Source organism: Ranitomeya imitator, chromosome 7, assembly GCF_032444005.1.
Source record: "Ranitomeya imitator isolate aRanImi1 chromosome 7, aRanImi1.pri, whole genome shotgun sequence".
Lineage (NCBI taxonomy): Eukaryota > Metazoa > Chordata > Amphibia > Anura > Dendrobatidae > Ranitomeya > Ranitomeya imitator.
In genome coordinates this window covers 220408411-220423766 of record NC_091288.1, presented here as the reverse complement: position 1 = coordinate 220423766, position 15356 = coordinate 220408411, and the positions used below count along the sequence as shown (strand labels likewise).

General features: G+C 40.9%; 1 protein-coding gene across 1 annotated transcript; it reads left to right on the top strand.

The window, feature by feature from the left end:
• The first annotated feature begins 8604 nt into the window (after positions 1-8604).
• On the top strand, positions 8605-14056 carry LOC138646210 (up-regulator of cell proliferation-like). Its single transcript, XM_069735673.1, has 2 exons — positions 8605-8923; positions 10009-14056. The coding sequence occupies exons 1-2, from the start codon at positions 8605-8607 to the stop codon at positions 13944-13946; spliced, it is 4257 nt and encodes a 1418-aa protein (XP_069591774.1). The 3' UTR covers positions 13947-14056.
• Positions 14057-15356: the final 1300 nt, after the last annotated feature.

Below are 15356 nucleotides of genomic sequence, written 5' to 3'. Positions count from 1 at the left end.
TGCTCCGGCTTTAAAAGCGGTTTTCCTAATCCCAGAAAAGGGAGCGTTCGAGGCCTTGTGTAGCCGGATGACGAACCTGGCTCCACAGCTCCAGACTTAGGTGCAATATTTTTTTCCCCACGACCACCTGATGCTCCACCACTACCACTACCCTCATTACCAGCTGACAATGAACGCCCCCGGCCACGACCTCTTCCACTAGACTTCCTCATTGTTTTAAAAACGTAACCAAACTAACGTTATTTGTTGCAGTCACACAACTTACACGGTGAGCTATAACTTCAGTATGATTTAGCTACCCCTTTACAGGTTGGTGAGACCACAGCGAAAATCAGGCCCAATGTTACACACTCTTTTTTTGGTGGCTGCAAATTAGAGAGATGCCCCACACGCAGGACTGTCACTGAAGCACAAATGTTAATATTAATGTCACACTATTATTTTTTTTTTATTTTTATTTTTTTCAGGAACACTTTAGAAACCCCCCAAAAAAAAAAAAATAGATTTTTGCAGGGAGAATTTAGAAAACAAATGTAACAAACTATATGCTTTCTATGGGCCACTGAGTGAGAGATGACGCACACAGGAATCAGGAGTGGCACACAAGCCCAGAGGCCAATATTTTTCTACCAATGATTGATGGAGTTATTTTCTCTGGTAGATTTTGGAACCCAAATCAAGGAAAAAAAATATAGGCTTTCTATGGACCACAATTGGAGAGAGAGAGAGAGAGAGAGAGAGAGAGAGATGGCACACCCAGGAGTCAAGACTGGCACACAAGCAGAAAGGCCAATATTAATCTCCCATTTTTTTGGGGGGTTTGTTTTTTTTTTTGTTTTTTTTTTTTCAGGGAGACTTTAGAAAAAAAAATAATAAAAAAAATATGATTTTATCAGGAAGAATTTAGAAACCAAATAAAATAAAATGATTTTTTCAGGGAGAATTTATAAAACAAATAAAAACAAAAATAGGCGTTCTATGGCCCACTGACTGAGAGATGACGCACACAGGAGTCAGGAGTGGCACACAAGCCCAGAGGCCAATATTTTTCTACCAATGATTGATGTAGTTATTTTCTCTGGTAGATTTTGGAACCCAAATCAAGGAAAAAAAATATAGGCTTTCTATGGACCACAATTGGAGAGAGAGAAAGAGAGAGAGAGAGAGATGGCACACCCAGGAGTCAAGACTGGCACACAAGCAGAAAGGCCAATATTAATCTCCCACTGTTTTTTTTGGTTGTTTTTTTTTTTTTTTTTTCAGGGAGACTTTAGAAAAAAAAATAATAAAAAAAATATGATTTTATCAGGAAGAATTTAGAAACCAAATAAAATAAAATGATTTTTTCAGGGAGAATTTATAAAACAAATAAAAACAAAAATAGGCGTTCTATGGCCCACTGACTGAGAGATGACGCACACAGGAGTCAGGAGTGGCACACAAGCCCAGAGGCCAATATTTTTCTACCAATGATTGATGTAGTTATTTTCTCTGGTAGATTTTGGAACCCAAATCAAGGAAAAAAAATATAGGCTTTCTATGGACCACAATTGGAGAGAGAGAGAGAGAGAGAGAGAGAGATGGCACACCCAGGAGTCAAGACTGGCACACAAGCAGAAAGGCCAATATTAATCTCCCACTGTTTTTTTTGGTTGTTTTTTTTTTTTTTTTTTCAGGGAGACTTTAGAAAAAAAAATAATAAAAAAAATATGATTTTATCAGGAAGAATTTAGAAACCAAATAAAATAAAATGATTTTTTCAGGGAGAATTTATAAAACAAATAAAACCAAAAATAGGCGTTCTATGGCCCACTGACTGAGAGATGACGCACCCAGGAGTCAAGACTGGCACACAAGCAGAAAGGCCAATATTAATCTCCCACTGTTTTTTTTTTTTTTTTTTTTTTTTCAGGGAGACTTTAGAAAAAAAAATAATAAAAAAAATATGATTTTATCAGGAAGAATTTAGAAACCAAATAAAATAAAATGATTTTTTCAGGGAGAATTTAGAAAACAAATAAAACCAAAAATAGGCGTTCTATGGCCCACTGACTGAGAGAGAGAGAGAGATGGCACGCTTAGTACTGGCACACAAGCCCAAAGGGCAATATTAATCTCCCTTTTTTTTTCAGGGAGAATTTCTAAAACCCAAAAAAAAAAAAAAATAGGCTTTCTATGGCCCACTATTTGTGAGAGAGATGGGACGCTCAGGACTGGCACAGATGGCACGCTCAGGACTGGCACAGAAGCCCAGAGGCCAATATTAATCTCCCTTTTTTTCTGGGAGAATTTATAAAACCAAAAAAATATTTAAATAGGCTTTCTATGGCCCACTATTTGTGAGAGAGATGGCACGCTCAGGACTGGCACAGATGGCACGCTCACAACTGGCACACAAGCCCAGAGGCCAATATTAATCTCCCTTTTTTCAGGGAAAATTTATAAAACCAAAAAAAAAATTAAATAGGCTTTCTATGGCCCACTATTTGTGAGAGAGATGGCACGCTCAGGACTGGCACAGATGGCACGCTCACAACTGGCACACAAGCCCAGAGGCCAATATTAATCTCCCTTTTTTCAGGGAAAATTTATAAAACCAAAAAAAAATTAAATAGGCTTTCTATGGCCCACTATTTGTGAGAGAGATGGCACGCTCAGGACTGGCACAGATGGCACGCTCACAACTGGCACACAACCCCAGAGGCCAATATTAATCTCCCTTTTTTTCAGGGAGAATTTATAAAACCAAAAAAAAAATTAAATAGGCTTTCTATGGCCCACTATTTGTGAGAGAGATGGCACGCTCAGGGCTGGCACAGATGGCACGCTCACAACTGGCACACAAGCCCAGAGGCCAATATTAATCTCCCTTTTTTCAGGGAAAATTTATAAAACCAAAAAAAAAATTAAATAGGCTTTCTATGGCCCACTATTTGTGAGAGAGATGGCACGCTCAGGACTGGCACAGATGGCACGCTCACAACTGGCACACAAGCCCAGAGGCCAATATTAATCTCCCTTTTTTTCAGGGAGAATTTATAAAACCAAAAAAAAAATTAAATAGGCTTTCTATGGCCCACTATTTGTGAGAGAGATGGCACGCTCAGGGCTGGCACAGATGGCACGCTCAGGACTGGCACACAAGCCCAGAGGCCAATATTAATCTCCCTTTTTTTCAGGGAGAATTTATAAAACCCAAAAAAAAAATAAAATAGGCTTTCTATGGCCCACTATTTGTGAGAGAGATGGCACACTCAGGACTGGCACACAAGCCCAAAGGCCAATATTAATCTCCCACTGTATTTTTATCAGGGAGAATTTATACACCCCACAAAAAAAAATACAGAAAAATGAAAAGGCTTTCTATGGCCCACTATGTGAGAGAGATGGCACACACAGGGATGGCACTCTAGCAGAAATGCCAAATTGCCAATCTTAATCTCCCACCAAAAAAAAAAAAAAAAAAAAAAACAGGGAATGTCCTACAATTACTATCTCCCTGCCTGCAGTAATCTCAGCCAGGTATGGCAGGCAGCTACTATCTCCCTGCCTGCAGTAATCTCAGCCAGGTATGGCAGGCAGCAATAAGGAGTGGACTGATGCACAAATGAAATAAAAAGTGTGGACAAACAAAAAAGATAGCTGTGCAGAAAGGAAGGAACAAGAGGATTTGTGCTTTGAAAAAAGCAGTTGGTTTGCACAGCGGCGTACACACAGCAATGCAGCTATCAGGGAGCCTTCTAGGGCAGCCCAATGAGCTACAGCGCTGAGGGGAAAAAAAAAAAAAAAAACTTCCACTGTCCCTGCACACCGAGGGTGGTGTTGGACAGTGCAAATCGCTGCAGCACAAGCGGTTTTGTGGTTAATGGACCCTGCCTAACGCTATCCCTGCTTCTGACAAAGCGGCAGCAACCTCTCCCTAAGCTCAGATCAGCAGCAGTAAGATGGCGGTCGGCGGGAACGCCTCTTTATAGCCCCTGTGACGCCACAGACAGCAAGCCAATCACTGCAATGCCCTTCTCTAAGATGGTGGGGACCAGGACATATGTCATCACGCTGCCCACACTCTGCGTTTACCTTCATTGGCTGAGAAATGGCGCTTTTCGCGTCATTGAAACGCGACTTTGGCGCGAAAGTCGCGTACCGCATGGCCGACCCCGCACAGGGGTCGGATCGGGTTTCATGAAACCCCGACTTAGCCAAAAGTCGGCGACTTTTGAAAATGTTCGACCCGTTTCGCTCAACCCTAGCTGCCATATAAAAAAAAAAAAAATACCATACTCACCTATCGTCCGGCTCCACTGCAGGTGTGTCTTCAAGAAAATGGCGCCGGAAAGCGCGGACTGCGCAGGCGCCGATTCCGGCAACAGGAATCGGCACCTGCGCAGTCCGCGCTCTCCGGCGCCATTTTCTTGAAGACACACCTGCAGTGGAGCTGGAGTGTCTTCAAGAAAATGGCGCCGGAAAGCGCGGACTGCGCAGGCGCCAATTCCGGCAGCAGGAATCGGCGCCTGCGCAGTCCGCGCTTTCCGGCGCCATTTTCTTGAACACACACTCCGGCTCCTCTGCCTGTGACTGGACTCTGTCACAGCAGAGGAGCCGGAAGACGGAGCCGCACGCAGCGCTGAAACGGAGGACAGGTGAATATACTTACCCTCCCTCCTGGCGCGTCCACGGTCTCTGACTCTCCGGTGGAGATCGCGGTATGCGTTCAGTGCTTACGCATACCGCGATCTCCTGGGAGCGTCACTCTGTGGGGGCCAGACTGCGCCGGCGCTTGCAGTCTATAAAGGCTTCGGACAGAGTGACGCTCCCAGCGTTATATTATAGATATAGATAATGTAGTAGATGTCATCTGCAGTCCTATGTAACACCACAGATAACACAGTGATAACTCTCTGAGTACAGATAATGTAGTAGATGTCATCTGCAGTCCTATGTAACACCACAGATAACACAGTGATAACTCTCTGAGTACAGATAATGTAGTAGATGTCATCTGCAGTCCTATGTAACACCACAGATAACACAGTGATAACTCTCTGAGTACAGATAATGTAGTAGATGTCACCTGCAGTCCTATGTAACACCACAGATAACACAGTGATCACTCTCTAGAGTACAGATAATGTAGTAGATGTCACCTGCAGTCCTATGTAACACCACAGATAACACAGGGATAACTCTCTGAGTACAGATAATGTAGTAGATGTCACCTGCAGTCCTATGTAACACCACAGATAACACAGTGATAACTCTCTGAGTACAGATAATGTAGTAGATGTCACCTGCAGTCCTATGTAACACCACAGCTAACACAGTGATAACTCTCTGAGTACAGATAATGTAGTAGATGTAGCCTGCAGTCCTATGTAACACCACAGATAACACAGTGATAACTCTCTGAGTACAGATAATGTAGTAGATGTAGCCTGCAGTCCTATGTAACACCACAGATAACACAGTGATAACTTTCTGAGTACAGATAATGTAGTAGATGTCGCCTGCAGTCCTATGTAACACCACAGATAACACAGTGATAACTCTCTGTGTACAGATAATGTAGTAGATGTCACCTGCAGTCCTATGTAACACCACAGATAACACAGTGCTACCTCTCTGAGTACAGATAATGTAGTAGATGTCACCTGCAGTCCTATGTAACACCACAGATGACACAGGGATAACTCTCTGAGTACAGATAATGTAGTAGATGTCACCTGCAGTCCTATGTAACACCACAGATGACACAGTGATAACTCTCTGAGTACAGATAATGTAGTAGATGTCACCTGCAGTCCTATGTAACACCACAGATAACACAGGGATAACTCTCTGAGTGCAGATAATGTAGTAGATGTCACCTGCAGTCCTATGTAACACTATGTATTTTGAGTCGGTCCAGCCTCAAAACACCTGAAAAAATAGTTTGACACCTTTTGAAAGCTCGTCCCATTCATTGCTATGTTTAAACCATTTTGCTGTTCCTGTGTTTGGCCTTTTCAGTGTTTCTTGGGCTTCAGGTTTTGTAATTCGGGAAGCTCAGCCATTTTTTCCTGTTTCTTTTCTATCATATTTATGGTCGTTTCCTGAGCAGTTTTTCAACGTTTTTGGCCACCTGACTTTTTTTTTTTTTGTTGCTTTTTTCCACCATTTTTGTGGCATATTATTTATTGGTGTTGTCCACCTTTTTTTTTTTCCTCAAATCAACAATGAAAAAACACCAGCACTTTTTTCAATCAAGAACACTGACAAACGCTGAGGAAAATCCCGGATGTTTTCAGGGCGTCCTATGAGGCTTCTCATTGTCTTTTATTATGAGGTGTCTTCAGGGTGGGAATTTCCTGGAGAACGGCCAGGTCTCTTCTCACCGGTTGGTTTCTTTGGAAACCTGAAGCCGTTAAAAGATGCTGAAAAGGCAGAACATGAGATCTCCGAGTCATTACTTTCTACATTGCAGTGAATATGTTTGTTCTTTTGAATGTTTCGTTAGAGCTTTTTCAGGTGGTTTCGGAGCAGATCCTCCTGAAAAAGACATGCGTCTTAAATGCAGAATATTTCCTGATGTGGATTCTACCAGAAAACTCTTTGATGGTCTATAATAATACATTATTATGGAGTAATCCCCCTGGCACCGCTATGGCGGCTCGCTATCATGTTGCTTAGGCGCCCTTTCTTGCTCTGCTACTGATGTGACCCTTTCTAGCACCTTTAGAATTGGTGATAAACCTTGTGGGGTAACATAGTTTGATGTGCATGACATATTGGCAGGTTTAGTTGCTGTCCACTTGTCTGCCTCGTGTCTGACCTGTGCGGACAAGGTTCTTACTTACAGTAGTATGACAAGGACCATAAAGATCAAAAGCTCCTCAGTAAATCTGATTTGCGCTCAAAAGTTTTTATCTGGATTTAATCAAGGTGAAAAATTTGTTCTGGATGCTGCGAGTTCACCGTCCGATTTATGGATTGTAATGCCATGTTTATGATGGACTGAGTAACGCAGATTTGACTTCTGTGCAAGCTTCTGGAAGCTGCCAGATATAGCTTGTGCTTCCCTGGTTTGTTCTGTGTCTTCTGCTCTTGGGATGTTTGTGCTTTCCTGTTTTAGACCTCGGTTTATTTATTCAAGTTTCTCCTTCCTGACGATTTTGTACCAATGATGTCCTCTTGTTTTTGACCCGGCTCCCTAACTATCCTTCTTACCACAGAACAGCAGCTGGCTCTGTGGTCCTTGTCCTGGGACCCTTGTGTAGGTCTATATCTTTGTATAAGGGAGTGAAGGCGAGGACAACCCCAGGGCTCTGTGAAACGTAGAAGCTTGCTCCAACCCTGTTCGTGGTAGCTGTTTTAGAGCTGCCAGTCAATGACAGACAGAACCACCTTACACCAGGTTTACTGCCGAAGTCTGCTGCCATCTCATCATGTTAAAAGCAATTTCTTCTATAGATGAGTAATTCGATACAATGCAGATTTCTAGAAATTCACGGAGATCAGCACTCCTCCTCCTCCACCTCTTCTTCCTCCTCCTCCTCCCATAAAAATTGCTATCCTCTTAATATATTGCAGTCACCATATTATATAGCACTGTGCACTTACAATTGCTCATTCCTCCTTTCTACCCAGATAATTCTTCTCTTTTCCATTAGGTCTATGACATCACGTCATTAATAACTACTAACTAATTAATCCTTCTAAGCTGTATGTAGAAACAGGAGGTGAATTTTCCCTGCATGAATCATCACTGCAAAAGTCAGTGGCAGGGGGGAGAAGGGAGCAGTTGGCTCAAGAGTGAAGAGGGGAATGATTTCTGCAGGGACAAGAGACTTCCTGTTTCTACATAGAGCAGAGAAAAGAGAAGAAATAGCTGGGTAGAAGGGCAAAATGAGCAATTATAAGTTTGTAAGTATGATGACTACAATATATTAAAAGAATAAAAAGGTTGAAGGGAGGAGGAGGAGGAGAATGATTGCTTATTTGAGCCAGAGAATTTTAAAAATATGTGAAAGGCTGTTGTTATTTTATACATTGCAAAAAATTGCATCAGCTAGAGAAGAATCACAGGACCTCATGTGCAGCTGGCCAGTTTTTCCCATCATGTTTTGCTATCACATCACATGGTATAGCACAGCTGAACAAGAAGTAATATCGGCGCCTGTATAAAAGCCAAGGCAGGGAATGCAGCAGCCATTTTCAAATGAATTTGGATAGTGAGAGGACATGAAAACTCACAGCTTAGCCATAGGGAGAGAAAGCCATAAACACTGAAGAAACAGTATAGATGTGTGGCAACTCAACCAATTACAAAGATTTGTGTTTGAGGAGCAGAGAATAATGCAGATTTAATTGATCATTGTGAGTATAGTGCTGCTTCATTTCAATCACACAATCACTACTTTTCAGATGACATCTACAAGGAGTTTGTATGCTCTCCCCATGTTTCGCGGGTTTCCTCCGGATTCTCCAGTTTCCTCCCACACTCCAAAGACTGATAGGGAATGTAGATTGGGTCAGCGGTGGTGATGTCTGTAAAGCTGTGATATACTGTAACATTTATAATGAACCAGACGCCTCCATACCAAGGTCCATACAGTATATATACATGGCATGATAAAAGCCTTTACTCAGCAACCTGTCCTCTTGTTATTACCAGATATGAGCTCTACGGAGAGGTTGCTTAAAGTGTTCCGGAAGATTCTTCAATCAAATTTGGCCAGTCTGGAAGAGGAGATTGATACGTTGCTCCATTATACCCTGAGGCACGAAGCCGTGGAACAGATGAATGATCCAAGGAAGAAGACAGAAGAACTCTTGAGCAAATTATTGGACGGAGGGGAAGACGCTTGTCAACAGTTTTTGGAGCATTTGAAACAAAATCCCCATTTGTTTCCCCGGATTTTATGCATCCTGAGTGACGATGGAGCTGGTGAGTCACCATCTATGATTGTCTACACCACTGGCAGCAGCTAGAGCCGATTATACCGATTGTGGGCTGACAATACTGTAGTTATCGGGATCGTGCACTTTTGTTCTGGTTTTTGTTTGTGATTATGTGTTTCCACCTCCTGCTGTGAAATATTCTTATTGATGTAGTTTCCATCGTCTTTGTGATAATGTTTTCTTTTTGCCTAAAAAAAAAATTAAGTTCAAACTTCATTTTTAATGCAAAAAAGACACAATTTTTTTTTAGGTTGACTAGATAAATGACCATTCATTTCACCGTTTCTCATCATGACGACGTAATCACCTTGACCCATTGACAGGTCACTTTTCTCCTTTTGACTTTAGTAGGATTATTGTTTTTAAAATTGGTAGAAGAAGTAAAATAGACTTTTTACTTCCATCTTAAGCAGCCCATACTCTTAGTTCGAAAGTACTTGGTGAACAGTTTCTAACGTCCTCATATTTATGCAGTCTTGGCTTAACTCGTGAATGTGTTTTCAATAGTGTGAGCAGACCAAGCAGCTCTCTGACCTCTCTTCCCCTCCCGTCCACTGGAAGCTTTTATTTTGCACAGAAAATAGGATCAGGAATGTAGAAATCCAACAATCCTAATAGGAAGAACTTCAGGACTTTCCCATACTCACGCACTAGTCTTTTCCTGCTGGTTGGTAGGTTTCGTCAACTTTCCAATGGTTGTCAAATTCGTACATCTATCCAGCAAAAATATCCAGAAGGACTCTGTGAGGTTTTAACTCTAGTACTGATATTTTATGAGACAGTATAAAAAAAATCCAAAGTATCTGATTCTGTCTTACAATGATCTGGTTGACATCGCTCATAAGACCTAACATTGGTCTGGCAATCCTTGCTGACCATGTGTGATGAAGGTCCTACCTTGATGCCTTATGTCAAATCTCCCATTTATGAACAGAATCAGAGTTTACTTATGATGGAAAAACCAATTTGGCAGAGTAGAATATTTGGTTTGCTGGTGGGGTTGGCTGTTTATGATAACAGCAACTATCCTATTTTGCCCAATTACTTGATAAAATTCTCTCTTTTTTCCAGATAATGCGATGTTCAGGATGATGTTAGAAGATTTAGGTCTAGGTGCATTTGCACAACAGAAGCTGTCGCTTTCAAAAGTCCAAAGTATCATTTGTGATGTGCGAATGTCAGATGCTACCTGCCATTCCGTGAAGGACATTCCCATGCATCTTCTAAGACATCTCATGGCATTGAATATCCAAGAAGCTTTTAGAACCTTTGACTTTAACCATGAGTCTGCCAGAAGTAATTCACAACTGAACATTTCAGGTAATGTACCAGGACCTTTTCACCCTCTAGATGTTCTCTGCGGTCTCCTCCATTGCTCAGATAATTTTCTACGACAAGAGATCATAAGAAGGATGTCCATGTGCCAGGTCCCTGTTCCTCTGCTCCTTCCAGCTGGTGAAGGAGGAGACGGCACATTTTTGTTGTGGGCAATGAGAAGTATTATCATGGAAAGCGTTTCTCCATCATTGGTTGACCATAGGGCATTGACTGAAGACAGTGTCGTAAACATTCCTTTGACAATCTTTTCCTTTGTAAGTCTTGGCAAGAGTCGATGCACGTCCATAGCCGAGATTATGAAGCAAATTTTAACTGCTCAACAGAGGAGTAAGGATAATTGCTTGCAAAGAGTGATGGACTGGGGAGATATGCCGAGAATTATTTCACATGGTTTGGTGGAAATATCTTGGTTTTTTCCTGCCTACCAAATTGACATGAATCCACTTGAAAAGCCTTTTGCATTGGTAAATCTAAATGACGATTTACAGACAAGTATGAGGCAGTTTGAGTTTTTAACAAAGGTGTCCTCTGCTGTGTTCATAGTTATGGAAAATTTGACCAAACAACAGTGGGACTTCCTATTACATGTCGGGGGCAGCGACAATAATTACTATTTCATATACCAAGACCAGTTCACCCAAGAATCAAACCAATTTTGTAGACAATTATTTTCAGACTTTGACCTCAAAGAGCAGAAATTTCTGATGCAATCAGACATGAAGCTGAACGAAAAGTTACAGCTTATTCTGAGAGATATCATCCAAAAATCTCCTAAAAAAATGACATTGAGCGACATGTCGGTGGAAGCCGAAAAACTTCACTTTTATAGTGATGAAAACCAACCTGGCTGTGAGTGTGGAAGATTATACGCTAAAGACCTCATTGATGATATTGTAAGTGCAATGAAATATGCAGGAGGAGATGTAAAACAGCAGCAAAATCTAAACATGCAAATTGCAGAAATCGAAAAAGAGTTGTGTCGCCTGAGACACCAAGGAGAACTTTGCATAGCAGACTACAAAGCTGAACTAATCCATAAAAGCCATGATCTCCTGAAGAAGCTAAGTCAATACAATCACAGCGACATAATGGTAAATCTACAATATGCATTTACTTACCTGAACATCGTAGAACAACAATATTTCCTAAAATGGACACAGTTTCAAAAATCCTCTGCAAACGCCATATTGGAAAATACGATACAAGAAGTTGTGTTTTCTAGGATCGGATGGATGTATGAAGCAGATGTTCTGGTAGAGAGCACACCAGAAGGTGTGAGGCTATGTGCCAATTTTCCTAAAGCAGCTGCAGATCTTCTCCTACAAGGAATTCCAGTCCAGCTCATTGATGGAGATACTTCCAGAATACATCTGCAGTGGATCACTGATGTCCTGATTGAACTGCACACCAAAACAAAAGGGAAATGCAGAATACGAGTGATATCCATTCTAGGAGTCCAAGGTACAGGGAAGTCCACCCTTCTTAACACCATGTTTGGTCTACAGTTTCCGATGGCCCGTAGACAATGCACACATGGAGCCTTAATAAGTCTTATTAAGGTGGAAGAGAAGGACTTGGGCTGTGACTTTTTTGTTGTAATTGACTGTGAAGGCCTACGAGCTCTCCAAAATGCACCTGTAGAGGAGAGCTTTCACCACGACAATGAGTTGGCAACACTGGTGGTTGGGTTGAGTGACATTGCCATAATTAACATGGCTTTAGGAAGTATCTCAGAAATGGGAAACATTTTGCAGATTGTGACTCATGCATTAATAAGGATGAAAGGACATAAGCAAAAGCCTAATTGTTTATTGGTCTATCAGGCAATGGACAGAGAATCTTCTGGAGGAGAACTTATGTTAAATAGGGAAATTCTTCGTATAGGGGCAGAAAGTAGCAAGTTCCTTCAATTTTATGACGCAGTTGATAATTTTTTACCATATCATATTTTGACAGATGATTGGGTTATTCCTCCATTTGATCTCAAAACTTCTTGTTACAGTGAGAAAGTTGTAGAGTTAAAGAAGCATCTACTGCAAATAATAAAAGATCTGTCGCAAAGTGCCAACTTTCGCAACGTGCAGAACTTTACTGAAGACATGAAGGTTCTACGGAATTCTATAAATCATGAAAATTATATCTTCAGATTTAAAAATATATTAGAAGGAAACATCTACACTGAGCTCTATGAAAAGTTTCTAGAACTGGAATGGAACCTGTGTAGAAAAATGAGCCGGTGGTGGGCCAACTTACAAGAAGACACCTCCAAACATCCTCCTGGTGAACTTCATATACACGACTTAGTCCAAAAGGTATTGAGAATGCTGAATGAAGAGGAGAGGATGTTGAAGGAATCCCTACAGATTTATTTCACAGGTAATTCAGAAGACATGAATATCCGCATAGCAAAAAAGTTTGAAGCTGAGTTTATAGACAAGATCCAAAGCCTGAGGAGTAAGCTGGAAACCCACTACATCATCAAGTGTTCAAAGATAAAAACTTTAGGAAGTGGGTTAAACGACACAATTCTAGAGGAATTCACCCGAGAAGAACTAGACCTTCATGAAACCTGTTTTGATGTTGAACTCTACTGGAATGAGGCTGTCACCAAATATCAATCCATGATTCTGCATTATAATGTTCAAGAAGAATTTCTAAAACTCCTGAGACAAGACATGAGGACGAAAGGAAGCAAAATCACTGAGCTGATTCACGGTATCAGCAACTTGTCCGATTACGCTCCCGCACATTTGACATATGGTGCAGGATACGCCTATAGATATGGAAATATAAACATGGAGAACGATCCAGCCTACCAAAGCAAAAGGGACAGTATCACCAAATTCTTGCTGGGCAAGTCAAACAAATATGTCTGGAAAATGATTGCATCAAATGCAGAGTATGACTCAGTGCATGGCATGAACCTGCTGAAAATGGTCAATGACGTGATCCATGCGGGCACCATGCCTTATACGGACCTGTTCACCTTAAACCTTAAGCTTCAAATCTTGGCACAAGCTGTACCACATTTTCAGAAAATACAAGAAGGCTCCTTAAGAGAATGTGTCGAACTGTATGATGTGAAACATTTAAGAGGTGAGGCGATACGTTGTCTAAAATATGTGCAAAGAGATAAAATAATCGCCAATAACTTTTGTCAAGATTGTGTGAAACCGGCTGTGGAAGTAAAAGTCAAGAAAATATTGAAACATAGACTTGTCAGTGACTTTACCAACTCTATGTGTGCAGAGAGGAGGCGGATGAGACCCTCCGGGGATTCCCGTGGGCAGAGGTGCATTCACCATCCTCCGGTAGTAGACACTCTGGAGAACATCTGCACCCGTTATACGAATCAAGGCGAGATTCGGGTTGTATTAGCGAACATCATTTCTTCAGTCACAGAGGACATTCGGCAGGTGCTAACCCACCCAGACGCCTTGAAAAGAGGGAAGATTAGGGACCTTTTGTCCGCTCTGTGGTCAGTCCTACCGGTCCTACCGGGTGTAAGAAGAGACATGTTAAAAGCCCCTTACAGAGTCACAGTTTCAGTTGCACAGTGGGCCTCATATCTGGAATATTTTGTAAATAAATTAGAAAAACAACTTCAGGAAGAATTCAGATCGAGGAGTATCGAAGAACTTTACATGGAGTGTCCATATCTAATATACTGAGACCGGCCGGACATTGGGTTATAAAGTCAGAAAGAAACATTGTGTCCCAGGCTTAGTTCCTAAAGGAGTTTGCAATATTCAGGACGTATCCTCCACAACATCAGATCGGTGGGGTCTCAATATCGGCACTGATCAACTGTGTAATGAGCCACTACTGACTTCCTTACTTACTCGGCTGCTTACCAGGCGGAGAGGGGCGGACATGTTTGATGGGGGCACCGGAAGCTTTTTGTCTTGAAGTATAATTGTGTCCCCCACTTTATATCATCATTTCTTACAGCCATGTTTCGTTGTTCCTCTTGGGAATGTCTAGTTTCATTGACAACTGGGTGTTACTAACTATTACAATGTGACACTGGCCAATCAGTGCTGACTAGGTAGGGACACGCCCGTTTCACAAGAGAGAATGGTAACACCCAATAGTCAATTTACTCGCAAATATTCAAGAGGGACGGGGCGACACTGAGAGCGAAGTAACCATGCTCCAAAATTGTTATTTCACGGGGAACACAAATACAAAACGCAAAGAGAGATAAAAATGTGATAAAACAAGCGCTGGCGGAAACTGGAAGCTTCGTACATAACGTTTTGTCTGTTTGGATCCTCAGTGTGTATTCGTATTTATTATGAACATCTTAAAGGGTTCTCCGGCTGCACACTTCTACATCAGGAGGAGGTGAGCGGCACTAATGACACCACGTCTACAGATACTACATGCACCATGACTGTCGGTCGTTCATGTCTCCCGAAAAGTGGAAGAGTGGAAGTGATCAGTGCCGGAGAGCCCCCGTAAGGATCATTATGACTTACACAAATTATTATAAATTATTATATAGAAATATATTATATAAATATTATATATAAATAATATAAATTATTATTATACTGTACACAAATTGTTAAGAACGTTCTCGATACCACTGAATCTTTTAAGGTTATGTTAAACCCATTACTTGCCAAATTAAAATTTTTAAAAGTACAGATTTTTCAGAAAAGGGCGTCCCAATATTCAATTAAAAATGACAATGACATGATTTCCTATTTCGAAAACATTCATTTTACAAACACAACACAAAAAAATTGGACCTAATTATAAAAATTATAAAATCTTAGTTGCTAGAAGCTAAAGATTAGGCGTCCCCCAAAAAAAGGACATTGGTTAGATAATGGGTTAAGATTATGTTTCCATCAATGACTAAAGTGTGGCGAAATATGTTAGCAATGTAAATAATAATAATAATAAATGATAGTAATGATTATTATTATTAATACAACTAATAATATTATTATTTTCATTGTATATTATTATTATTATTGTTTATTATTCTAAAATAATATAATATGATGAATATGATAAGACAAATTATAATATCATATAAAAAATAATGAATAAAACAATATAATAATCTA